At 40.7% G+C, this 25,967-nt stretch overlaps 2 protein-coding genes across 4 annotated transcripts in view; one reads left to right on the top strand and one right to left on the bottom strand.

The window, feature by feature from the left end:
- rigi (RNA sensor RIG-I) overlaps positions 1–15,266 on the top strand; it is a 64,251-nt gene extending 48,985 nt beyond the window's left edge. The window contains exons 15-18 of the mRNA XM_073048572.1: positions 1,925–2,098; positions 2,402–2,553; positions 7,968–8,111; positions 14,295–15,266. Of these exons, the coding sequence (XP_072904673.1) occupies positions 1,925–2,098; positions 2,402–2,553; positions 7,968–8,111; positions 14,295–14,594 (770 nt within the window). The 3' untranslated portion in view covers positions 14,595–15,266. The remainder of the gene's footprint in view (positions 1–1,924; positions 2,099–2,401; positions 2,554–7,967; positions 8,112–14,294) is intronic.
- Positions 15,267–24,561: 9,295 nt separating this feature from the next.
- The window catches only part of LOC140729131 (cytoplasmic aconitate hydratase), a 64,468-nt gene continuing 63,062 nt past the window's right edge, over positions 24,562–25,967 (bottom strand). For all 3 annotated transcript variants that reach the window (XM_073048569.1, XM_073048568.1, XM_073048571.1), the window contains exon 21: positions 24,562–24,972. In XM_073048569.1, coding sequence (XP_072904670.1) covers positions 24,856–24,972 — 117 coding nt within the window. In that variant the 3' untranslated portion in view covers positions 24,562–24,855. The remainder of the gene's footprint in view (positions 24,973–25,967) is intronic.

Raw genomic sequence — 25,967 nt, 5'->3', positions numbered from 1 at the left:
GGTAAAACCTGAGGTACGGGCATAGCCTAGTACACTTACTTCTCAATTGTTAGGAATTTATGGACTATTCTAATTGTGTTTAGTATTATGGCTTTCTGGAGATTTACATAGATATTACTGTGTAGCCCTAATTATTTAATGCTATTGTGTAGAGCCTTTGGGATGATACCAGTTGTAGATATCACTATCAGGACAATGTATACCTTGTTCGTGTTCCAAAGTCTTTTAATTTCCTCTTTTAATTCAGCATGTTTCTGGCATTTTTCACTTACTAATTTCTGTAAGTTATGTGTGTTTGGAATGGTTATATCTATTAAATAAGTTGTGCTTGCTTGTTTATCCTGTTTTATTATATCCGGACGGTTATTATGGATTGTCCTGTCTGTAATAATGGATCGGTTGTAAGATAATTTGTGGTATTCTGACTTGTGTTTATAGTAAGGTATGATTTCATTTATGAGTTTGTATTTTAGTATTAATATTATTATTACCTCAATGCGTTATTGTATTACATTGATCTGTATGAACAATATGAAAGACAGGTTTTTCACTGTACCTCATGATAATAAGCCAATAAACGGAGGTCAGATGGGACAAAGATGGCAGATTTCCATCTTTGAGTTTTTTGGACAATGTCTCAGTTTCATTGTTACCATGATTAACCTTAAGTTCCAGAATTACTTAACTGAGTTTAATATTCCCCAGCCGCTGTGGGATTTGAACTCTCATTTCTGAACCGTCAGCCAGAACCCTATCCATTAGATTTGAAGCTGAACCACAACACCATCATTTAGGGGCGTAGTGGTTAGGGCAATGCTATTACAGCTCGGGGTATCAGAGCTCAATTCCAGCGCTGTCTGTTTGTTCTCCCCATGAACTTGTGGGTTTCCGCCCACAGTCCAAAGACATGTGTTAGTAGGTTAATTGACCATTGTAAATTGTCCTGTGATTAGGCTAGGATTAAATAGGTGGGTAGCTGGAGGGGAGGGGTGCGCTGCAGCTCATTGGGCTGGAAAGGCCTGTTCCATGCTGAATAGAGGATAAGTCAGTCCATCCATCAGGATTTCCTGTGGCTTTAGGAGAGGAACTAACTGGACTAATGTTTCCACTTTATGTATCCACCTGTCTCATTGGCAGCTCATAATTAAAGTTCGTGCAACGTCTTCCGGGCAGCACATTCCACATTACAACGTCATAACAATTCTCTTAGTGCCTTGGGTTGCTTAGCCAAGTAAATCAACTGTATGTGCTCTGATACCATATAGAAACAGTGGATTTAAAATGCTGAAAGAGAAGCCTTTCATTGTTTCGTTTCACTGCCACACTCAATAGTTATCCCTCACACACAGCTTTCCAATCAGAAAAATTCTGTTCATTCGTATATAATCTAGCCCTATGAGTGTATTTACAATGCAAACTGATACTGATATGAGTAATAAAGTAAAATGGCACAACAGTGGAATATTTATAAAACCAAGTGACATCCAGCTACACAAGGAGAGGTTAATTGGACAAAAGTCATAAAGATAATGGTTGCATTTCTGCACTGACTTTCACAGACTCGCTTTGTCACAAAGAAATTTGTAGCCAACATACGAAGTGTTTTTGAAGAGGAGGCATTGTTACAACAAAGTTTATTAAAAAACAGACAAAGCTGTTTAAAGAGGTGGAGTTATTTAAGGACAGAATCCAAGAACTCGTGTCTTTGATGGCTGAAGGCAGAGATATCAATGGGTGGAGCAATTAAAACACGGGCTGAGTAGGAGACCAGAATTGGAGATGTATAGGAAGATAGTTGGGATTGTAGTGAATGGAATAGAGGGCAGGAAGGCTTTCTACTAGAGACAGTGTTATAAAAGTGTTACCTTCTATTAACCTAATATTGTAGATGACATGTCATTTTAGCAACATTTTTTTCCTACAGGAATGACTCTCCCCTCACAAAAAGGAGTGCTGACTTCCTTTAGAAATGAATTTGCAGGATGCAACATCCTTGTGGCAACATCTGTTGCTGATGAAGGAATCGACATTGCACAGTGCAACCTTGTGTTGCTGTACGAATATGTTGGAAATGTTATAAAAATGATCCAAACAAGAGGTAACGTCCCTGACTGCTGATACACTGATCAATTATTCCTATGGAACTTAACACATTTACTGTGAGAATGGTGTACGGATGTTACTAATTGATAAATCTATTAATTAGCAACCAGAAAGCTCGATTAATATAAATGACATCACTATGTACTGAGTGGAGTGAGTCGATCCTAAATTATTTCCCATTATGGTGCAGCAGGTGAATGTGTTACAGGTTCATTGTCTCGCGTCACTTGGTGATATATTTTATGTGATAATTCTGTAAAAGACACAATTTAAATACAAGTTGTTGATACTGTCACAGGCCGTGGAAGAGCACAAGACAGCAAGTGCATTCTTATTACCAGCAAGAAAGAACAAGTAGAAAAAGAAGTGATCAATGCTGTACAAGAGGAAATGATGTACGAAGCTATAAAGAAATTACAACAATGGGACAGGAAAATATTTATCAAAAAGGTAATAATAAATATTAGAGCTGATCAATTCCAGGAGTCTGGGAGGCACGTGCAGCAATTTGCAAACTGCGATTTGCAAAACTCATAAATGCATTTTATTTCTAAAATTCCACAATATAATAATATGGGAAAGCATTAAACCCATACCTACTTAGTGCTCGAGTCTCCAAAGTGCTCACAAATTTCTTGGAATATGTCTTATTAGTCACTGATATTTTATTACACGGATTTGTAAATGCAATAACTTAAATTTTCTGTCAAATGACAGACAGTGCGAATGATATGTAAAATCATTTGATCCGCTGAGTTCCTCCAGCATTTTGGTTTGTGTCCCAGATGACAGCACCTGCAGACTCTTCTGTCACCATCCTTACTGAACATAGAGATCAGCTTCGAAGGTCCATTTATTATCACAGTATGTATCCATATACAACTCTGAGATTCATCTTCTCCAGAAAACCACAAAACAAGGAACATGAACGTCTTTCAGAGAGAAACATCAAATGCACTCCCCCAACAAAAAAAGAATCATCAGCCCCCAAATCCTCTCTCCCCGCTGCACAAAACGGAACAAGAACATTGACCCCAACCCCCTCCACTCACACAGCAAAACAGAAAAGGAACAGGTGGGAAAAAAAAACAGAATATAAAAGCATAAGTCTGATAAAATCCACAGTCCAGAAACAGAGCAGCAGAAATGCAGAAGCATGATAACATCTTCCAACATCATCAGAAAAGAGGGACACTGCATGAGGTGGAGGCCTAACCACCTCTGTTTTGTTTAAGTATAATTAACCTGGTTATTTAGTGTTCCCTTTAATGCTGATCCAGAAAAAAAATTTAGATAAACATTATCATAAACTGAATCACACAAAATTTTCCACAAGATTTACTTTACTGCATGTGTATGTGTTTAGCAGTTAAAGCCCAGAGACCTACCACCTTGAACAGTGAATGCAAAATCATCTTCCTGTTCTGTTTTATAAAACGTGTTTTCTTATTCAGAGCTTTTTTTGAAAACTTTGATTTTACAATTTACATTATTTTGTGTGTGATGAAGACATAAACGAGAAAGGCAAAAGTAGCCTACGTGAATAGTTTGGACTAGTCTTGGAATAATTTGTTAGAAAAGCACAGTTTAGAGCAAGTGATCAGGCCACAGTTGACCTGGTGCTGTATACTGACACACGATTAGTTCACTGTGGAGGCACCCCTAAGCAGCAGCACCCATAATATGATTGAATTTTATACGTAGTTAAAGTAAGAGAAGATGTTTAAACTTAAAGGATTACTAGGAAGGCGTGGAAGCTGAACAACTAAAAACAACTTGGGTTGGATCAGCTAGATTAGATGCAGTAGCAGACGAGATCTAGAAAATGCAGATGGATGCATTGCAATGATAAAGGGGAAAAGTCATTGGGGGGACCTGGTATCCACAGTTAATTAAACATTACCCATTTTGTTAGCCTGCAACCCATTGCATTTGAGTGGAATCAGAATCAGGTTTATTGTCACCGGCATGTGGCATGAAATTTGTTAACTTAGCAGCAGCAATCCAATGCAATACATGATATAGAAGAAAAAAAATAGATTACAGTACATGTATATTGAATAGATTAAATATCATGCAAAACAAATTATATTAGAAAAGTGAAGTAGTGTTCACGGGTTCAATATCCATTTACGACTCAGACGGCAGAGGGGAAGAAGCTGTTCCTGAATCGCTGAGTGTGTGCCTTCAAGCTTCTGTACCTCCTACCTGATGGTAACAGTGAGAAAAGGGCATGTCCTGGGTGCTGGATGTCCTGCCTTTCTGAGATACCACTCCTTGAAGATGTCCTGGGTACTTTGTAGGCTAGTACCCAAGATGGAACCAACTAAATTTACAACCCTCTGCAGCTTCTTTCGGTCCTGTGCAGTAGCCCCTCCCCCCACCCCCATACCAGACAGTGATGCAGCCTGTCAGAATGCTCTCCAAGGAACATCTGTAGAAGTTTTTGAGTGTTTTTGTTGACATGCCAAATCTCTCAAAGCTCCTAATGAAATATAGTCGTTGTCTTGCCGCCTTTATAGTTGTATCGATATGTTGGGACCAGGTTAGGTCCTCAGAGTTCTTGACACCCAGGAACTTGAAACTGCTCACTCTCTTCACTTCTGATCTCTCTATGAGGATTGATATGTGTTCCTTCATCTTACCCTTCCTGAAGTCTACAATCAGCTCTTTCATCGTACTGACATTGAGTGCAAGGTTGTTGCTGCAATACCACTCCACTGGTTGGTATATCTTGCTCAATTTCACCCTCTAGTCTCCATCTGAGATTCTACCAACAATGATTGTATCATCAGCAAATTTATAGAGGGCATTTGAGCGGTACCTAGCCACACAGTCATGGGTGTAGAGAGAGTAGAGCAGTGGGCTAAGCACGCACCCCTGAGGTGCACCAGTGTTGATTGTTAGCAAAGAAGAGATATTGTCACCAATCTACGCAGATTGTGGTCTTCCGATTAGGAATTCAAGGATCCAATTGCAGAGGGCGGTACAGAGGCCCAGGTTCTGTAGCTTATTAATCAGGATCATTCTCATCCTGTGACAGCATCAGCAAATATTGAGCCTTTTAAATTCAGAGTAATGTACAATTCATTTAATTTTAGAATCATACACCTGGGAAGACGTCCATTTAGACAAATCTTTATTCTCTTCATTTACCCATTGATTTTCCCCTGAGTTTTATGACTCATTCACATGAAGGGAAGTTTACAATAGTTAATTCATCTCGCAACCCACATACACTGTATGTGGAATGTGGGCATAAACTGGAGCACTCAAAGAAAAACTGCAATCATAGGGAGTACAAGCAAATTCCCTCATGGCACCTGAGGTTAGGGCTGAACTTGGGGCTACGAGGCAGGAACTGTATGAATTGCACCACTGTGCCACCCATCTCTGTGAGTAATCCTTAGGGAACACTATTGCCTGCTGTCAGTCTGCCCAACAACTCTTTATGTCAGCTATTTTCAATTCTTAAGCCTTTCTTCTTCAATTCAACCTGGCACTGTTCCACGACCTTTACTTCTGTTAACAGATCTTAAGTGACACTTTCTTCCCACCAGTCTCTCTCACTTGCACATTTTCACTCTTCTACTATGAATTCCCGGAGGAGCATCAATCTCAAGGTAGTATATGGTGACGTCTAGGTACTTTGATAAAAAACTTACTTTGAACTTCTTCAGAAGCTTTCTTAAAATTCATGAAGAACATTCATTGTATTCCCTTCATTAGTGAGTACACTAAACACAGTCTGCCTTTACAATTATGTCTTAACTCTCTTTAATTCACTCAAATCTCCCCAAGTGTCTTCTATTTATTTTAATCTTTACTAGTTTCTAAACTTAGTGCACCTCTAATGTTAACTAGACTGGCCTGCAGTGGCAAGGAATGTCTTTACATCCTTTCATGAATGAAGGCATCACATTTTTCCACTTTTAAATATCAAGCAGCCTCTGCATTGGGAAAATTGAATGATTATGGCAGACTATTCCATCAGCTCCACCTTGACGTCCATTAGCAACCTAGGATGCAAACCATCTGGAGCAAGCAAAGCCAGCTTCACCAGTATAACCTGCCTGTCAGTTTCCATCCAATCTATTATCTCTATTCCTGGCTCCTGCTTCAGTATCGTTAGTATCCACTTCCCTAGTAAACCAGTCAAAATACCTATTAAGTAGCTTTCCCTCCAGTCACATATCTTTGCCCCTTGAGTTCCTATTCCATCCCTTGCCCTTTTTGGAGTCTGATGGTTTTATTGAAGGTTCTTTCAAAGTCAAGAAAGAGGCATAAAACTTTTTTACTTCACGATAACTTTATTAAACATAAATAAAACAAAATAAAATTGAAACTAGCAGTGACAGAGATCTGCTAAGTACAGAGAGAGAAAACAAAAAGAACTAAGATGGCACTGTCTCATGGTGCAGATCTTTTTATTCTACATAGATAAAGAAAATTCCATTCAAATTTGTAGATAAGAATCAACCAATGAAATACCCCTTATTCAAATAAAGCAGCACCAAGAGAAACTTCTAGAACTCTCCAAGATTATGCCGATATAACCACTAGGGAACACACTGAACAATTGCGTATACATACCACGACAGTAGAGAGCATAGTAAGCAGTTACAGTACTTGCATATGAGTAACCATATTAAATACAAGCAGATAATTAATTGTTGAACTGCAAAGAAAATAACAACTAAACGGTCTAATCTAAGAACAAACAGTCAGATCCAACATGCTCCACGTGATTTTTGGGGTTCCTTAATGAACTAACTTTCATTCTGTTCTCATATTCATTCTTTTGCAAGTCTTACCTTCCATTTCTTTCAGCTTATTGTATGTAGCTCAGATCTCACTGAAGAATTGACAACATAATGTGGACAATCATGTGTTTCTTCATATTCTATTATCCAAGGTGTCCAAGGAGTTCTGGTCTTTGTCCTCTCCATTCTTTCCTCTGGGAATGTACTTTAGTTTGTACCTGAAACATTTCATTATAAATCACCCACGTATTCATTGCTGTTCTACTGAAAATTTTTGCTTCCATTTTACCCTGACTGAATCTCCACTCTTTCCATCTTCCCAATTGTTAATCTAAACCTTCAAACATGGTTATTCCTCCCCAAATATACAACTGGTACTCTGTTCACTTGATTCACCTAGTTCACCATCACCATATCCACCAATGCCTCATCCTATCTGGGCTAAGAACAAGAACTTCTTTTACTGTTCTATTGTTCATGCAAATCTGTAGTTTCCTCTGCAGATTTATTCCTCTGTCTCTCTATGTAGAGGCTTACAGAATACCCCAAGTAGCAAGATCATGACTCCATAGGTTGTGGGAACAGTTCAGTGATGGGATGAGTGAAGTTGAGAGTGTCATCCCTTCTTGTTGAAGACACTACTGGTTGAGGGGTAATAACTGTTCCTGAACCTGCTGCTGTGGGTCCTGGGGCTCTTGTACCTTCATTCTATTGGCAGCAGTGAGATGAGAGTATGACCTGGATGGTGGAGGTCCTTGATGAAGAATGGTGCTTTCCTCCATGTAGATGTGCTCAGTGGTAGGGAAGGCTTTACCAATGATGGACTGGCTGTATCCACTACCTTTCGTAGACATTCTTGTTCAAAGGCATTAGTGTTTCTGTATCAAACCACGATGCAGCCAATCAGTATACTCTGCACCACACATCTACAGAAGTTTGGCAAAATTTTAGATGATATGCCAAATCTGTGCAAACATAGAAGTAAGTAGAGGTGCTGCTGTGGAGTAATGGCATAATCAGAAGTGACTTAGAGTATTTAAAGGTTTGAATTAGGAATTTATCAATGATATAATTCTAAAGTGTTCAATTCTCTCCTCCAAGATAAGCAGAATCCAAGAGGATGAGAAGAAAATGAGGCAAATAAAGAGCAATGAATGTACCGAGAAGCCAGCTGCAAGTTACAAACTATTTTGTGGGAAGTGCAAGAATTATGCATGCAATTCCAATGACATAAGAACCATTGAAGTAAGTCCACATTTAGTAATCTACAACTAATATTGATGTATTCAAATGATAAGGGTTACAAAATGCTAAGTTAAGTGCAACCACATTTAAAACATTTGTTCAGTTTCACCTTCCAGACTATCATTTTGGCTGACAGGGAGTGGCACCATTTACAGTTGGCCACCCAGTCTCTCACTACACTGGTTTGGAAATAGTTAAACATTCCTTCACCATCATTAGGTCATGGTTCAGGAACATCCACATAACAAACTACAGGAGTAACTTCACCACAGAGAATGCAGTAGCTCAACATTATGCTGCCCCATCATCTCCTCCGTTAGGGATGGACATATCAGATAGGACATGAAAAAATAAGACCTATCAAATGTGACAGTGGGAAAGTGTGTACAGAACCAGAGGAAACAGCAGAGGTACTTAATGAATACTTCAGTATTCACTATGGAAAAGGATCTTGGTGATTGTAGGGATGACTTGCAGCAGACTGATAAGCTTGAAGATGTAGATATTAAGAAAAAGGATGTGCTGGAGCCTTTGGAAAGCATCAAGTTGGATAGTCACTGGAACCGGATGAGTTGTACTCCAGGTTACTGTGGGAGGCGAGGGAGGAGATTGCTTAGCCTCTGACAATAATCTTTGCATCATTAATGCGTAAGGTAGAGGTTCCCGAGGATTGAAGGGTTGCAGGTGTTGTTCCTTTATTCAAGAAAGGGAGTAGAGATAGCCCAGGAAATTATAGACCAATGAGTCTTACTCCAGTGGTTGGTAAGTTGATGGAGAAGATGCTGAGAGGCAGGATTAATGAACATTTGGAGAGGTATAATATGATTAGGAAGAGTCGGCATGGCTTTGTCAAGGGCAAGTTGACAAGGGCAAGGGCATAAGGCACTTGAACGTGCCTTATGAGCCTGACTGAATTTTTTGAGAATGTGACTAAACACATTGATGAAGGAAGAGCAGTAGATGTAGTGTATATGGATTTCAGCAAGGCATTTGATAAGGTACCTCATGCAAGGCTTATTGAAAAAGTAAGAAGGCATGGGATCCAAGGGGACATTGCTCTGTGGATCCAGAACTGGCTTGCCCACAGAAGGCAAAGAGTGGTTGTAGACGGGTCATATTATGTATGGAGGTCAGTGACCAGTGGTGTGCCTCAGGGATCTGTTCTGGGATCCCTACTCTTTGTGATTTTTATAAATGACCTGGATGAGGAAGTGCAGGGATAGGCAGTAGATTTGCCGATGACACAAAGGTTGGAGGTGTTGTGGATATTTTGGAAGGCGGTCAGAGATTATAGCGAGACATTGATAAGATGCAAAACTGGCCTGAGAAGTGGCAGATGGAGTTCAACCCATATAAGTGTGAGGTGGTTCATTTTGGTAGGTCAAAAATGATGGCAGAATATAGTATTAATGGTAAGACTCTTGGCAGTGTGGAGGATCAGAGGGATCTTGGGGTCCGAGTCCATAGGACGCTCAAAGCTGCTGTGCAGATTGACTTTGTGGTTAAGAAGGCATACGGTGTATTGGCCTTCATTAATCATGGAATTGAATTTAGGAGCCAAGAGGTAATGTTGCAGCTATATAGGACCCTGGTCAGACCCCACTTGGAGTACTGTGCTCAGTTCTGGTCGCCTCAGTACAGGAAGGATGTGGAAGCCATAGAAAGGGTGCAGAGGAGATTTACAAGGATGTTGCCTGGATTGGGGAGCATGCCTTATGAAAGCAGGTTGAGTGAACTTGTCCTTTTCTCCTTGGAACGATGAAGGATGAGAGGTGACGTGATAGAGGTGTGTAAGATGATGAGAGGCATTGATCATGTGGATAGTCAGAGGCTTTTTCCCAGGGCTGAAATGGCTGTCACAGGAGGACACAGGTTTAAGGTGCTGGGGAGTAGGTATAGAGGAGATGTCAGGGGTAAGTTTTTTTACACAGAGAGTGGTCAGTGGTCAGTGCGTGGAATGGGCTGCCGGCAACGGTGGTGGAGGCGGATATGATAGAGTCTTGTAACAGATTTTTGGATTGGTGCATGGAGCTTAGGAAAATAGAGGGCTATGAGTAAGCCTGGTAATTTCTAAGGTAGGGACATTTTTGGTACAACTTTGTGGGCCGAAGGGCCTTTATTGTGCTGTAGGTTTTCTATGTTTCTAAGCGTGCAAAGTATTGGCATCATGAACGTCATGTCTCATTTGATGGACTGGTAATGATATGGAAAATCTGGTGGATCTAGTGAGCACCTGTCAATCACAATGTGGAAAATCTATCTGGTCCAATATCTGGTCATCAGGAACATCTCTGATCTCTGTGGATGCATGTAACTATTTCTCAGCAGAATTGACGAGGCAGTTAGAAGAGGTTTAAGGAACCCAAGTGGGTAGATTAACCTAAAGACAAGAATCCAATTGAATGATGAAATAGTCTTTAAGAGCCAAGTGGCTTGCTTATGGTAAAGGATGCATTTTTCCACTACAGACATCGACTGTAGCAACAATAACTCTTTGGTAAACAGTAACACAGCTAGTTTCAGAGCAAATCTCCCTCTTCTGGGCAGAAGAGTAACTTACTCAGCTTTTTATCTTTCGTTTTTCCACACTGGCTCTTTTGTAGATTTTTTAATAAGCTTGCCAATTTAGAGGCTATTGCAATTTTATTGGCATGCCTCCTAAACAACAAATTGATTTAATTTCTGAGGATAAGACGATAGTAAGATGATAGTGAGGCTGTCTCCTCTGGTCCTAGACTGGCTCAATATAGGAAACAGCAAGTTAACCTTTAGGGAATCCTGCACACACATTTGAGGTTTGAAATTACTACCTGCTTAGAAAATAGGCTATGCCTTTATTCCTTCTACAAAAGAGCATGAATCACACACATCCCTACACTGTATTCCATCTGCTACTTCTTTGCCATTCTCCCAGCCTATCCAAGTCCTTCTGCAGACTCCCTGTCAGCCCTCAACCCATATTTGCATCATCTGCAAACTTGGCCACAAACTCATCAATTTTGTCATCCAAATCGTTGACATATAATGTGAAAAGAAATGGTCCCAAGACCAGCCCCTGCTGAACACCACCAGTCACTGGCTGCCAACCAGAATAGGCCCCCTTCATTCTAACACTTTGCCTCCTGCCAGTCAGCCAATCCTCATTCCATGCTAGTATCATTCCTGTAATGCCATGGGCTCTTACTTTGTTAAGTAGCCTCAAGTGTGGCACCTCCCTCACTTCTTAAAGAGTGGAATGACATTTGCAATTTTCCAGTCCTCCAGAACTATTCCAGAATCTAGTGATTCTTGAAAGATTATTTACTAATGCCACTACAATCTCTTCAAGTACTCTACCTATTTCAGAATCCTGGGGTGTAGTCCATCTGGTCCAAGTGACTTCGGATCTTTCAGCTCCCAAGCAGCTTCTCCTTAATAATAGCAACCACACTCACTTCTGCCCTGACACACTTGAATTTCTGTCATATTGCTAGTGTCTTCCACAGTGAAGACTAATACAAAATACTTAATAAGTTCATCTGCCATTTTTGTCCTCCATTACTGCCTCTTCATTTTCTGGTGGTTCAATATTCTCTCTTACCTCTCTTTTATTCTATATTTCTGAAAAAACCTTTGGTATCCTCTTTGATATTACTGGTTGTCTTACCTTCATATTTCATCTTTTCTCTCCTTATACTTAATTTAGTTTCCTTCTGTTGGTTTTTAAAAGCTTCCCAATCCCCTAACTTCCCACTAATTTTTGCTCTTTTGCTTTTATGCTGTCTTTGACTTCCCTTGTCAGCCATGGTTACCTCACCCTCCCTTTAGAATACTTCATCATCTTTGGAATATATCTACCCTTCACCTTCTAAATTGCCCCCAGAAATTCCAGCTTTTTCTGTTCTGCTATCATCCCTTCCAGTCAACTTTGGCCAGCTCCTCTCTCATGCCTCTATAACTCCCTTTACTTAACAGTAATAATGATACATCATGCTTTACCTTCTCCCTCTCAAACTGCAGGGCAATTCTATTATGATCACTGACTCCTAAGGTTCCTTTACCTTAAGCTTCCTAATCAAATCTGGTTCATTACACAACACCCAATTCAGAATTGCCTTTCTCCTATCAGGGTTAACCACAAGTTGCTCTAGAAAGCCATCTAGTAGGCATTCTACAAATCCTCCCTCTTGGAATTCAGCATCAACTTGATTTGCCCAATCAACCTGCATAATTGAAATCTTCCATGACAATGGTGACATTGTCTTTTCTATTTCCCATTGAAGTGTATGTCCCACATCATGGCTACTGTTTGGGGGCCTGTATATAATTCCAATGTGGGCTTCTTTTTGCCCTTGTAGTTTATTAACTCTACCCACAAGGATTCTAAATCTCCCAATCCTATGTTATCTCTTTCTAAAGATTTGATGTAATTTTTTTTACCACCACCCCATCTCCTCTGCCTACCTGCCAGTCCTTTCGATACAAGGTGTATGCTTGGATGATAAGTTCCCAACTGTGATCTTCTTTCAGCCGTGAATCAGTGATGCCCAGAACATCATACCTGCCAATCTCTGAGCTACAAGATCATCTACCTTATTCTGTATACATTCAAATATAACAACTTTGGTCCTGTTTTCGTCACCCTTTCAATTTTGCCCCATGTTACAGTTCAGCTCATCCCACTGACTGTAAATTGCCCTATCAGCTACCTGTCCTTCCTCACTGTGTCGCTACACACTTCATCGACTTGTATATCAAAAGCCCTGCCTCAGCCCTATTACCCAGGTTCCCATCCCCCTGACCACTTAGTTTAAACCCTTACCAACAGCTCTGTCAAACCCCTGAAAGGTTTTTGGTCCCCCTTGTGTTCAGGTGTAACCCATTCTTTTTGTACACATTGTACTTTCCCAAGATCTCAATGATCCAGAAATCTGAATCCCTGCCCCTTGCACCGGTTTCTCAGCCCCTCATTCTTCTGTACTTTCATCCTACTCCTGCCCTGATGAGCACGTGGAACTGGGAGTAATCCAGAGATTACTAGAGGTTCTGCTCTTCAGCTTCTTCCCTAACTCTTTAAACTCATCTCACAGGACCCCTTCCCCTTTTCTAACTCTGTTATTGGTGCTAATGTGCACCACAACCTCTGGCTGCTCACCATTTCTCAATTGCAGACCCTCTGAGACATGCTGGACCCCAGCACCTGAGAGGCAACACACCACTCTGGCTTCTCTTTCATGGCCACAGAGTCTCTTGTCCATCCCCCTATCGAGTTTCCTTTCACTATTGCTCTGCCTGACGTTACCGTTCCCTACTGAGCCTCAGAACTGGCCACAGTGCCATTGGGCTGGCTGCTGCTGTTGTGTTCTGATAGGTCATCTCTCCCTATCCCCATGCAGTATCCAAATAGGTAGACTTGTTGCTGAGGGGAATGAATGAATGAATGACCATAGGGGAACCCTGCAATGACTGCTTTCTCCCTTTACCTCTCCTGGTGGCCACCTATCTACTGTATTGTAGGTGTGACTACCTCAGTAGAAGTATCACGTATGAAGTTTTCAGCCTCCCAGATTGTCCTGAGTGCACCCAGCTCCAACTCCAGCTGCTAACCTTGTCAGCCAGGAGCTGAAGTTGGGTGTAATTCCAGCAGATGTAGTCATCAAGGGGACCATGACCCTGAAATTCCACATCTAACAGGAGGAGCATTCTACTGCCTGAACTACCATCCTGCCAACACTTATTATACCTCAAACTTAAGTTCTAGCCTGCACTGTGCTCGTCCAAGCCTGCCAATTCCAACAATGGCTACTTCGCTTAAATCTCACTTTTTATTGGCCATTGCAAAGTTACTATTAACCCAAGCAATCCCCAGCTCTGCAGACAAGTAAATCTCTGTAGATGATCAGACAGCTATTTTATAGAATAATCTTCATATTGTTTGCCTTATTTGTGCTAGTGGAATATTTACGAGCCCGTATCCGTTTCAGGTATTTTCTCCTTAAGTGTTCTCTTCATCCTATGGAAGCCTGTACGTCAATAGTATATTTCACACAAAGGAATTGAGAGAATGTTTATTTTATATATGTATATATGAACAGCAGTCTTCAATAACCAGAAATGTAATGATGACTGAGGGTTAAATACCATTCTAGAATGGATGCTTATTGCAATTAATGAACAATTACGTGAAAAATGTTTTTCTTTCAGGATACACATCATGTGGTTATTGACAAAACCTTCTCGAACCGCTATCAAACTCAACCTCACAGAAACCCGAAGAGCTTTGGTTCAATGCAGAAAAGAGAGAAATTGCACTGCAAGGACTGTGGACATGACTGGGGGATCACTGCAAATTTCAACATATTTAAAGATCTACCAGTAATTAAAATTGAGAGTTTTGTTCTCCAAAACATCAAAACTGATGCTCGGGTTATTGTAAGGAAATGGAGGGATGCACCATTTTCAATCAGTAAGTTTGAAGGTACTGAATTTAGTCAGGACCTATAAATAAGATCTGAAACATCAATTTCCTTATTAGATGATTCTTCATTAAACATAAAGTTGTCACCCCATAACAGAAGTTTGATACACTTTCCAATTTAGAATCAGAATCATGTGTATTATCACCAGCATGGGTCATGGAATTTGTTAACTAAGCAGCAGCAGCGGTACATGATAATATAGAAAGGAAAAAAAAAATCGTTCAATCACAGCAAGTATGTTTATGTATTTTGAATAGATTTAAAATAGTTCAAAAACAGAAATAATATTTCAATATTTTAAAAAGTGAGGTAGTGTCCATGGGTTCAGTGTCTATTTAGGAGTTGTATGGCAGAGGGGAAGGAGCTGTTCCTGCAATTTAGCTGCAAAACCAATCAAGAGCACGGTTAGAATTTTCATTCAGCACTTGGCCATCAGGAGTCAATTTTTGAAATGATCTGAAGATTCAAATCTTGACTACAAAGCAATGTAAATACTTACTTTCCAGTTATAAGCCTGAATTTCTTGCTAGAATAATGCACTGATAAATATATCAGAACATTGGTGTACAGAAACCAAGATATCATGCAGTCATTTGGATAAAATCTTGATGTGGCAATCATACACTTTGTTATTGACTAGTAGATGAAGTATTTTCATTCTGGTTGCACAAATAAATGAAAGCTACTAATAAATGTATTCCAGGTTTCAACTTTTTTTTAAAACTTAGAAGTGGTGAGCATGTGCAGCTTATAGCCATGGGGGGTTAGAAACATAGAAAACCTACAGCACAATGCACCCTTCAGCCCACAAAGCTGTGCCGAACATGTCCTTACCTTAGAACTACCTAGGCTTACCCATAGCCCTCTGTTTTTCTAAGCTCCAAGTACCTATGGTTGAGGCAAGTAACCTGTTTGGTGGAACCCAAATCATACCAACCATAGATAATGCTTATGAAAGGTGGCCTTACTACTGAGTCACATGGCTGTTAGCAGAGTTAGCTAACAGGCCAGGTTTGTATACGAGCCCGGTGAAAGGGTTGCATCTCTATCTCCCTCCATCGATTTTACCTGACTCTGAGTTCCTCCAGATTTCACCATCTGCTGTTCTCATGTCTCTGGAATTATAGCCCAGTTTGACGTATTTCTATGCTGTAGACTCAAGAGAAAGTGCTTGACTCAAATACGAAGGGCAACTTTTTAAATTTTAGCAACTATATTTGTACGAGTCATTTAGAGGTATATTGAATTTTCTATGCTGCTTCACTGAAGAATTAAGATGCACAAATGACAAATTATCATGTTGTAAATTTATGAAAATATATGTATGTGCAGTGCACTATGATAATTATATAACCATAGAACAATCACAGCACGGAAACAGGCCATTCCGGCCCTCCTAGTCTGTGCCGAACTCTTAATCTCACCTAGTCCCACCTACCCGCACTCAGCCCATAACCCTCCACTCCTTTCCTGTCCATATACCTATCCAATTTTACCTTAAATGACACAACTGAACTGGCGTCTACTACTTCTACAGGAAGCTCATTCCACACAGCTATCACTCTCTGAGTAAAGAAATACCCCCTCGTGTTTCCCTTAAACTTTTGCCCCCTAACTCTCAAATCATGTCCTCTCGTTTGAATCTCCCCTACTCTCAATGGAAACAGCCTATTCACGTCAACTCTATCTATCCCCCTCAACATTTTAAATACCTCGATCAAATCCCCCCTCAACCTTCTCCAAGACAAAAGCCTCATCCCTTGAAGCAGTGTATTCCAAACAAACAAGGCTTAACAGGAGGACTAGAAGTGTAGGGTGATACTTAGAAACATAAGAATAGAAGTATAAAATATCACTGACAAAGGTCAAAGAAAATACTTTATAAGTATTTTCAGGTACATTAGGGACATGAGGGTGGTCAGCAAAAGAGTAGGCCTCATTGGGGGCCAAAGGAGCAATCTATTCATAGAGCCTGAGGGTGTATGTAAAGTCTCCAATGATTATTTTTCACCTGTACTCACGGAAAAAAGTTGGGGAATTCATGTAGAGGGTTTGTGAAATTCTACAAAACTACCATTGAAAAGGAGGATGCCTTGGACTGAAAGGTGGTTAAAATCCCCAGTATCGAATGACATGTTTCCCAGGTTGCTATGGGAGCAAGGGAGAAAACTGCTGGGGTCAAGAGTCTTTTAAATCAGTAAAATGCCAGACCACGCAGAACTGCAAATGTGGAGGCTGTATTCACAAAAGTCATGTGAGTAAACCAGCTAATTATAGGTCAGTGATTCTAATGCTAATGAAAGGGAAGTAACTGGAAAATAAAATTCTGAAATACAGTTGGAAAGGCGTGGCTTTATTAGGGAAGGGTACCATCTGACCAGTTTGACTGAATTTTTCCAAAGAGATAGAGTCTTTGAAGTCAGTGATGGACCTTAGTAAGGTCTATGCTTGGCGGAGTGGAGTTACATCTCTACCAAAGACAGTGTTAGACACTCCTTCCCTCCACTAACCTGTGGATCACCCTTGGACAAGACGTACCTCCTGCTTAGCATATCACAAGTTCTGGCTTTGCAACCACTGATGCCAGGCAGACACCTTTAAAGAGTATTGATAATGGCTGGGGTTACCAGCCTTGTAAAAACACTGCCCAGAAGGTGCCCAGTAAGGTCTAATTAGTCCAAAGGTTAGAGTCATTCATGGGATCCATAGCATGGTGACAAATTAGATCAAAAATAAGCTTGATTATAAGAAGCAGAGGTTTTGTGATTGGAAACCTGTGACATGGTGTACCACAGGAATCTTGCTATTCATTTTATACTGTACATTAATAACTTGATGTGAACGTAGGAGATATTAAACTGTCACTGATATTGTTAAGAGTGGAGGGTTGTCTACTAGACCAAAGGATGACATTGATACCAGAACAGTAATAAATGTAATTTAATCATGATAAATATACGGTGATGCATTTGGCAGTACTAAATTTTGAATATACAACTGTAAATGGTATTCTAGGGAATATTGAGGGGAAAAGGAATTTTGGAATGAAGTTTCCCATTGGATAAGGTGATTAAAGGAAGCATACAAGATACTTGCTGGAGTACAGAATATAACAGAGAGGTTATGGTACAGTTTTTATAAAATATTAATAAGGTCATAGCTGGAGTAGTGCACAAGATATAGGAGCAGGATTTGGCCATTTGGCCCATCGAGTCTACTCTGCCATTGCAGCATGTCTGATCCATTACTCTCTCAGCTGCCTTCTCTACATGCTCTTCATGCTCTGACTATTCAAGAATCTATCAACCTCTGCTTTAACTACACTTGATGACTTGGCCTCCACAGTCATCTGTGGCAACAAATTCCATATTTACCAGTCTCTAGCTAAGGAAATTACTCCTCATCTCCATTCTAAATGGAGGTCCCTCTATTCCAGGGGTTTCCAACCTGGGATCACAGGCCCAACAGTTAATGGCATAAAAAAGGTTGGGAACTCCTACTCTATTCTGAGGCTGTGTCCTCTGGTCCTCGACTCCCCCAACCACAGGAAACATCTTCTCCATATCCACTCTGTAAAGGCCTTTCAACATCTGATAGGTTTCAATGAGATCCTCCCTCATCCTTCTGAATTCCTGTGAGTACAGTCCCAGAGTTCTGGCTGCCATACTATAGGAACGATGTGCTATTGACTGGACAGATATAGAGAAGTTTCTCTGGAACCTTACCTAGAATGATGTGTTTAAGTTTTTAGGGGAGATGGGACAGTTTGGGGGGGAGGGGGGTTCTGTGCTCCTGATGTACGGATATTACATTTATGGGGGCATCAGTAGAGTAGATAGCAGAGATGTGTAAAGTGGGAGGGCATAGATTCAAGGTAAGGGGTAAGAGGGAATGAGAGGCAGAGTCTTTTCACACTTGAGTGTTGGAATCTAGAAATTACTGCCTAAGGGGGTGATAGAGACAAAGGCTCTGCCAACATACAAGTATCTTGAAGAGGACTTGAATCACCAATGTGTGGAATCTGCAAGCCAGGTATTGGAAAATGATATTACCATAGTGGGAACTTAACCATCAGTGGGCCAAAGTGTAAGTTAGACCATTAAATTCAGCAAGGCTATCCTATTTCTGTCAAAGAACACCCAATGAACTAGTATTTGTCATTTCCCATGTTTCAAGACTTAATGATTTATACTATGATTTATTCATCAATCCAAAAAAAAACAGCAGACGTCAACAGAAACGTTCCTACAACCAGCAAAATACCAGACAACATTATTTGCAATTTGTCCTTTGTCAGGAGCTCAAAGAAAAAGATGGCTACTGCATTTTAAAATTGGGTTTTCTAGAGGTGCGGCCACCTGAAGGAAATGTTATTATATAGCAGATATATTCTTACAGATGGTGCATTTTAGTAACAACCATCAAATCTAGATGCCACAGATAAATTCCCAGATAAAATTTAAAGTTGTATGTGTAAAATAAAAAGTTCGACAAGGGGGCACAGTAGCGTAGTGGTTAACACAATGCTTTACAGTACAGGCGATCCAGATTCAGTTCCCAATACTGCCTGTAAAGGAGTTTCTACGTTCTCCCCGTGGCCATGCGGGTTTCCTCCCACAGTCCAAAGACATACCAGTTCGTAGGTTAATTGGTCTTTTAAATTGCCCCATGATTAGGCTAGGATCAAATCAGGAGATTGCTGGGGCAGCACAGTTCAAATGGCCATAAAGGCCCATCCATGCAGTATCTCAATTAAACAGAGTACTTGAAACGTAACCTTGTGGGTAGTAATTTGTAAAAATTTAGTCTATGGGTGGAAGTTAGCTGAGGAGATGAAATATAATAAATAGGATAAAACAGGAGTCCATGGAAAGGGGCGGATCGGTAGCGTAGTGGTTAGCACGAAGTTGTACAGTGCCAGCAACCTGGGTTCAATTCCCGCCACTGCCTACAAGGAGTTTGTTAGTTCTCCCTGTAACTGTGTAGGTTTCCTCCAGGTGCTCCAGTTTCCTCCCACAGTTCCAAGGACGGTCCAGTTGGTAGGTTAATTGGCCATTGTAAAAATTGTCCTGTGGTTAGGCTAGGGTTAAACTGGGGGTTGCTGTGTGGCGGGGTTTGAAGGGCTGGAAGGCCTACTTTGTGCCGTATCTCTATAAATTAAAAAAAATTAAATATTGCAGCTCCTTTAAGACGACTTATTTTCCAAGTACAATAATGATTTATTTTGTTACATAAGAACGTAAGAAATAGGAGCAGGAGTAGGCCATCCAGCCCATTGAGCCTGCCCCGCCATTCAATAAGATCATGGCTGATCTGTCCGTAAACTCAGCTCCATCTACCTGCCTTTTCCCCTTAACCCTTTGTTACGTATCCTGTAACTGGATCACTTACCAGCAAAGATAGAGAGGTCCGTTGTAGTCTGATGGCACTATCTTTTAGAAGTTTTTATTTATAAAGGGGCACAAAAGTAAGGTTAATACAAACATTCAGATAACATACGTCGTCAATACTCAATCTAAAGCGCAGGTATAGTAATAATCAATACAAAATAAGCTCGATCGTTGTCTAGGGGTAATATATATTGTCCGATGTATATAGAAGTCTCTTGAGGTCACTGCAGTTCCACCAGCTGCCGTCTTTTGGGTGTCGCGGTGGTGCACTTTGTTGGAGAGAGAGAGAGAGATAGGTATAGAATGGAACAGTTACCCCGCGGGTTTTTCCAACCTTATGAGTTCGATCCGTCGGAGTCTCGTTGGGGGGTGGCCGTTCACTTGTGGCCTCTCCTGTAGCTAAAGCCGTTCTTTCGTGGTGAGGTCGCCAATCCCAGGCAAGGAAAAGACGCACACGAACCCCCCCACCGGCTGTCGCTGTTAAACGCTGTCACAGGATTTCTAGCGTGTCTTCTGGTGCGTCAGGGGGGCCGTCTTTACAACCCCTCTTTTATCTGAACTCACGGGGTCTCAGATGTCAAACAGGTTGGGATGATGCAATCTCTCTCCGTCTCTCCACCCACATTGCCCTGAGGGTATACACGTAGTACAGTTCCCAATTCACAAAGGTGTCTCCACGAGACAATGACCACAGTCGCCAGCTTTTGCCTCGCAGTGAAACGAGGGACACCGCACGTATCTTTCTCTTCTCTTGGGTCATTGACCCCCCCTTCACTAGGGCTCTTGCGATTCTCACAAAGGAGGGGGCTGGGATCATAACACCTTAATTCCCTTACTATGTAAAAATCTATCTATCTTAAATACAGTGGCATGCAAAAGTTTGGGCATCCTGGTCAAAATTTCTGTTACTGCGAATAGTTAAGTGAGTAGAAGATGAACTGATTTCCAAAAGTCATAAAGTTAAAGACGACACATTCTTTTCAACATTTTAAGCAAGATTATTTTTGTTTAGGGTGAAAAAATGGAAAGGAGCACCATACAAAAGTTTGGGCACCCTAAGAGATTTGAGCTCTCAGACCTTAATTAGCTTGTTAGGACTATGGCTTGTTCACAGTCATTGTTAGGAAAGGCCAGGTGATGCAAATTTCAAAGCTTTATAAATACCCTGACTCCTCAAACCTTGTCCCAAAAATCAGTAGCCATGGGCTCCTCGAAGCAGCTGCCTAGCACTCTGAAAATTAAAATAAATGATGCCACAAAGCAGAAGGCTATAAGAAAATAGCAAAGTGTTTTCAGGTAGCCATTTCCTCAGTTCATAATGTAATTAAGAAATTAATTAACAGGAATTAATTAACAGTTAACAGGAATGGTGGAAGTCAAGTTGAGGTCTGCAAGACCAAGAAAACTTTCCAAGATAACTGCTTGTAGGATTGCTAGAAAGGCAAATCAAAACCCCCTTTTGACTGCAAAAGACCTTCAGAAAGACTTAGCAGACTCTGGAGTGGTGGTGCACTGTTCTACTGCGCAGCAAAACCTGCACAAATATGACCTTCATGGAAGAGTCATCAGAAGAAAACCTTTCCTGCGTCACCACAAAATTCAGTGTCAGAAGTTTGCAAAGGAACATCTAAACAAGCCTAACGCATTTTGAAAACAAGTCCTGTGGACTGATGAAGTTAAAATAGAACTTTTTGGCTGTAATGAGCAAAGGCATGTTGGGAGAAAAAAGGGTGCAGAATTTCATGAAAAGAACACTTCACCAACTGTTAAGCATGGGGGTGGATTGATCATGCTTTGGACTTGTGTTGCAGCCAGTGGCACGGGGAACATTTCACTCGTAGAGGGAAGAATGAATTCAATTAAATACCAGCAAATTCTGGAAGCAAACATCACACCATCTGTAAAAAAGCTGAAGAGGAAAAGAGGATGGCTTCTACAATGGGATAATGATCCTAAACCCACCTCAAAATCCACATTGGACTACCTCAAGAAGCGCAAGCTGAAGGTTTTGCCACGGCCCTCACAGTCCCCTGATCTAAACATCATCGAAAATCTGTGGAAAGACCTCAAAAGAGCAGTGCATGCAAGACGGCCCAAGAATCTCACAGAACTAGAAGCCTTTTGCAAGGAAGAATGGGCAAAAATCCCCCAAACAAGGATCGAAAGACTCTTAGCTGGCTACAGAAAGCATTTACAAGCTGAGATACTTGCCAAAGTGGGTGTTACTAAGTACTGACCATGCAGGGTGCTCAAACTTTTGCTTCGGTCCCTTTTCCTTTTTTATTTTGAAACTGTAAAAGATGGAAATAAATTTAAAAAAAGTAATCTTGCTTAAAATACTGAAGAAATGTGTCATCTTTAACTTTATGCCTTTTGGATAGTAACAGAAATTTTGACCAGGGGTGCTCAAACTTCTGCATGCCACTGTATATTTAGCGAAGAAGCCTCAGCTGCTTCCCTAGGAAGAGAATTCCACAGATTCACCACTGTCTGGAAAAACCAGGTTCTCCTCATCTCCATCCTAAATCTCCTCTCCTGAATCTTGAGGCAATGTCCTCTAGTTCTAGTCTCGCCTACCAATGGAAACAACTTTACTACTTCTGTCTTATCTACCCCTTTCAAAATTTTGTATGTTTCTGTAAGATTCCCTCCCATTCTTCTGAATTCCAGAGAGTATAGTCCCAGGCGACCCAATCTCTCCTCATAAGTCAACCCCTTCACCTCTGGAATCAACCTGGTGAAGCTCCTCTGCACCGCTTCCAAAGCCAGTATATCCTTCCTCAAGTATAGAGACCAGAACAGCACACAGTACTCCAGGTGCGGCCCCACCAGTACCCTGTCTTCAATCCCTCTAGCAATGAAGGCCAACGTTCTGTTTGCCTTCTTAATAACCTGTTGCACTTACAAGCCAACTTTTTGCAACTCATGCACAAGCACTCCCAAGGCCCTCTGCACAACAGCATGCTGCAATCTTTCACCATTTAATAATTTGTTGTTCTATTATTCCTCCCAAAGTGGATGATCTCACATTCACCAACATTGTATTCCATCTGCCAGACCTTGGCCCACTCACAACCTATCTATATCCCTCTGCAGACTCTGCACATCCTTTGTACAATTTGCTTTTCCACTCAGTTTCATCAGCAAATTTTGCTACGCTACACTCAGTCCCCTCTTCCAAATCATCAATGTAAATGGTAAACAGCTGCAGGCTCAGCACCAATCCCTGCGGCAGCACTGACTGCCAACCGGAGAAATGCCCATTTATACCAACCCTCTCATGCCAATACACTTCCTCCAACTCCATGCATCCGTATCTTATTTACAAGTCTCTTGTGCAGCACCCTATCGAACACCTTCTGGAAATCCAAGAATATGACATCCACCTGTTCCCCTCTATCCACTGCACTCATTATGTCCTCAAAGAACTCCAGTAAGTTTGTTAAACAGGACCTGCCCTTTCTGAATCCATGCTGTGTCTGTCTAACAGAACAACTCCTTTCTAAATGTTTTGCTATTTCTTTCTTAATGATAGCTTCAAGCATTTTCCGGACTACAGATATTAAGCTAACTGGCCTATAGTTGCCGGTCTTTTACCAACATCCTTTTTAAAAAAGAGGCGTGATATTTGCTGTTTTCACATACCAAATTTTTAGGGACATGCTCATCCATATCTCTGTAACCTCTCCATCTTGTGTTCCTATAAGATCAATGTTCCTTCAATTCTGACCTATTCAGCATTCTGGAAGTTAACTGCTCTGCCATTGGTAACTATTTAACCACTAAGCTTGGAATTTTATCCCAACCCTTCTGCCTCTCCTTTAAAATTCTTCTACAGCAGACCTCTTTAGCCAAGCTTTTGATCACCTGTCTTTACTGGTGTTAGCTTGTGTCAAATCTTTGTCTACTAACTCTCCTATAATGAAGCTTATGAGATTTTACTCTGTTGAAGAAATAGGAGAGTTCGTGTTGAATATGGGTGGGAAGGCAGGGCTAAATAAGCAGAAAGGGCACGATCAGCTGATAGCTTTTTTTTCCTACATTTCTTTTCCTAAGGAGTTTTTAAATGTGTTCCTGGTGACATTGACAACCTTTAATCTATTGCAAAGGCTTAACAATTTATTTAAAAACCTTTGTATAACTTGGTTCTGTGGAGGGCTCTAGGAATTGCCCAATCACTGCTAATGAGAATCAATGTCAGAATGGGCAGTACAGGCTTGCGTGAATATAGCAGTTTTGTTCTTAAGTGATAAACTTCCAGGTGGAACCCCACAACATTTGTTGAACTAAGTTTTTCAAAATGCCTTTGAACTAATTACTTTTGGTTTACTAATCCCATTCAACAATAACTTGCATTTATATACCCTCTGCAATTCCATAGCCTACATTATTCAGATTTCCAATCAAAAGCTAACAAATCAATAATTGAAGAACACGATCTAATCATCTTAATCTTCTACCAGACCAAAATGCTCAACCTCTCATTAATAAACTTTATATTTCATGTTTTCATCTAGTTCAGCAGCCATGCAAATACAGAAAACTGTGAAAATAATCAGAGAAATCAAGAAAAAATGTTATTCATCAAAGAATAGTGACACATTTTGCTCATATTCCATGTTTAATAGTATTGCAAAGGTGTGGCTTCCAAAAATAGATCCCATAATTAAAGCTAAAACAGATATCTATTTAAGTCATTAAAAATTCTCATTCATGGATGTTATAAAGTTATTGATAATTTTTATCTATTTAAAAACCTCATTTTAACAAATACACTGCTCCATCCAGATGAAGTGAATGGGAGAATATCAAATTTTACTTTCAATAATTAGTGGTTTCAACCTATGCATTTTCCGACATGATCAGTCTCCCACACCATGATTACATGGGGTACAGCTACTGCTGTATCATCTTTCGAATCATATAATTCAGGATACCACCGTGCTGGAAATAGGCAAGTTCTACATCGGTATCGAATCTCATGGTGGCTTGGAATGACTTCCCAGTGTCAAGCTGGAAAATAAAAAGAGAAATTCTGTTCAGACATACACATTTTCATATTTTCACAAATCACATTTGCCAGTAACAAGTAAAGCTATTTGGTCATCTCCTATAATACTGACCTATCCCCACCCCCATGAATGAGGGGGGTGGGGGAAGAGATAAAAATTAGATAAATATATGGGAAGATAAAAAGATGAAAAATAAATCACAGCATAAAAGTGCAATGAGAAGTTTAACTGTTTTACACATGATCATGTGTCAATTACAGAGACTGTACTCATTAAAAGCATTGTGTGGTGAACTACCTATACCTGTCTGGACACGCCCCCTGATGACTGCTCCTGTGGCTCCTCCCACAGACCCCTGTATAAAGGTGATGGAGGTCTGAGCCCGGCCTCTCAGTCTCCAGGATGTAGTATGGTGGTCACTCACTGCTTGTTCCTTCTTCCAGTCAATAAAAGCCGATATCTCGCCCTTACGTCTCAGAGTGAGTTACTGATGGTGCATCACATTGCATGACTACTATTGAACAAACTAATAGATTTTTCTAACAAGTGAAGAACCCATTGTCTGGAATGACAATACTGGTTGAAAGAAATGGATTCAGCACTAACTTTCAAAGAGGGAACTAAATTCAGAACTGAAGGAAGGAAAACAACCTGGGCAATGGCGGTAGAGCAGAAAACTGGTATTATTCAGATGGCTGTAATGCAGCTAAAACAGATACGAAGACATTCTGCGTACCACAGTTCCTGAGGAGCACTGGATTGTGCACATAGCAAGATCCAATAAAAACAAGACAGGTCTAAGCAGAGCAGCCATTGTATGAGCGGCCCTGAGTGGGGAGTTGAGGCTTCAGCATAGGCCATAGGTAGATTTTTTTCTATTAGTTATTCATTCTTTTTCCACATTTAGAGCAGTGTGTTGCCAGATCGGATACTGGAATGCTCCTCTTGTGGGATGTGGGAAGGCAGGGAGACCTTCAGTGTCCCTGATGACTACAC

This window comes from Hemitrygon akajei, chromosome 6 (assembly GCF_048418815.1).
Source record: "Hemitrygon akajei chromosome 6, sHemAka1.3, whole genome shotgun sequence".
Lineage (NCBI taxonomy): Eukaryota > Metazoa > Chordata > Chondrichthyes > Myliobatiformes > Dasyatidae > Hemitrygon > Hemitrygon akajei.
This window is presented reverse-complemented; position numbering and strand designations above follow the sequence as displayed.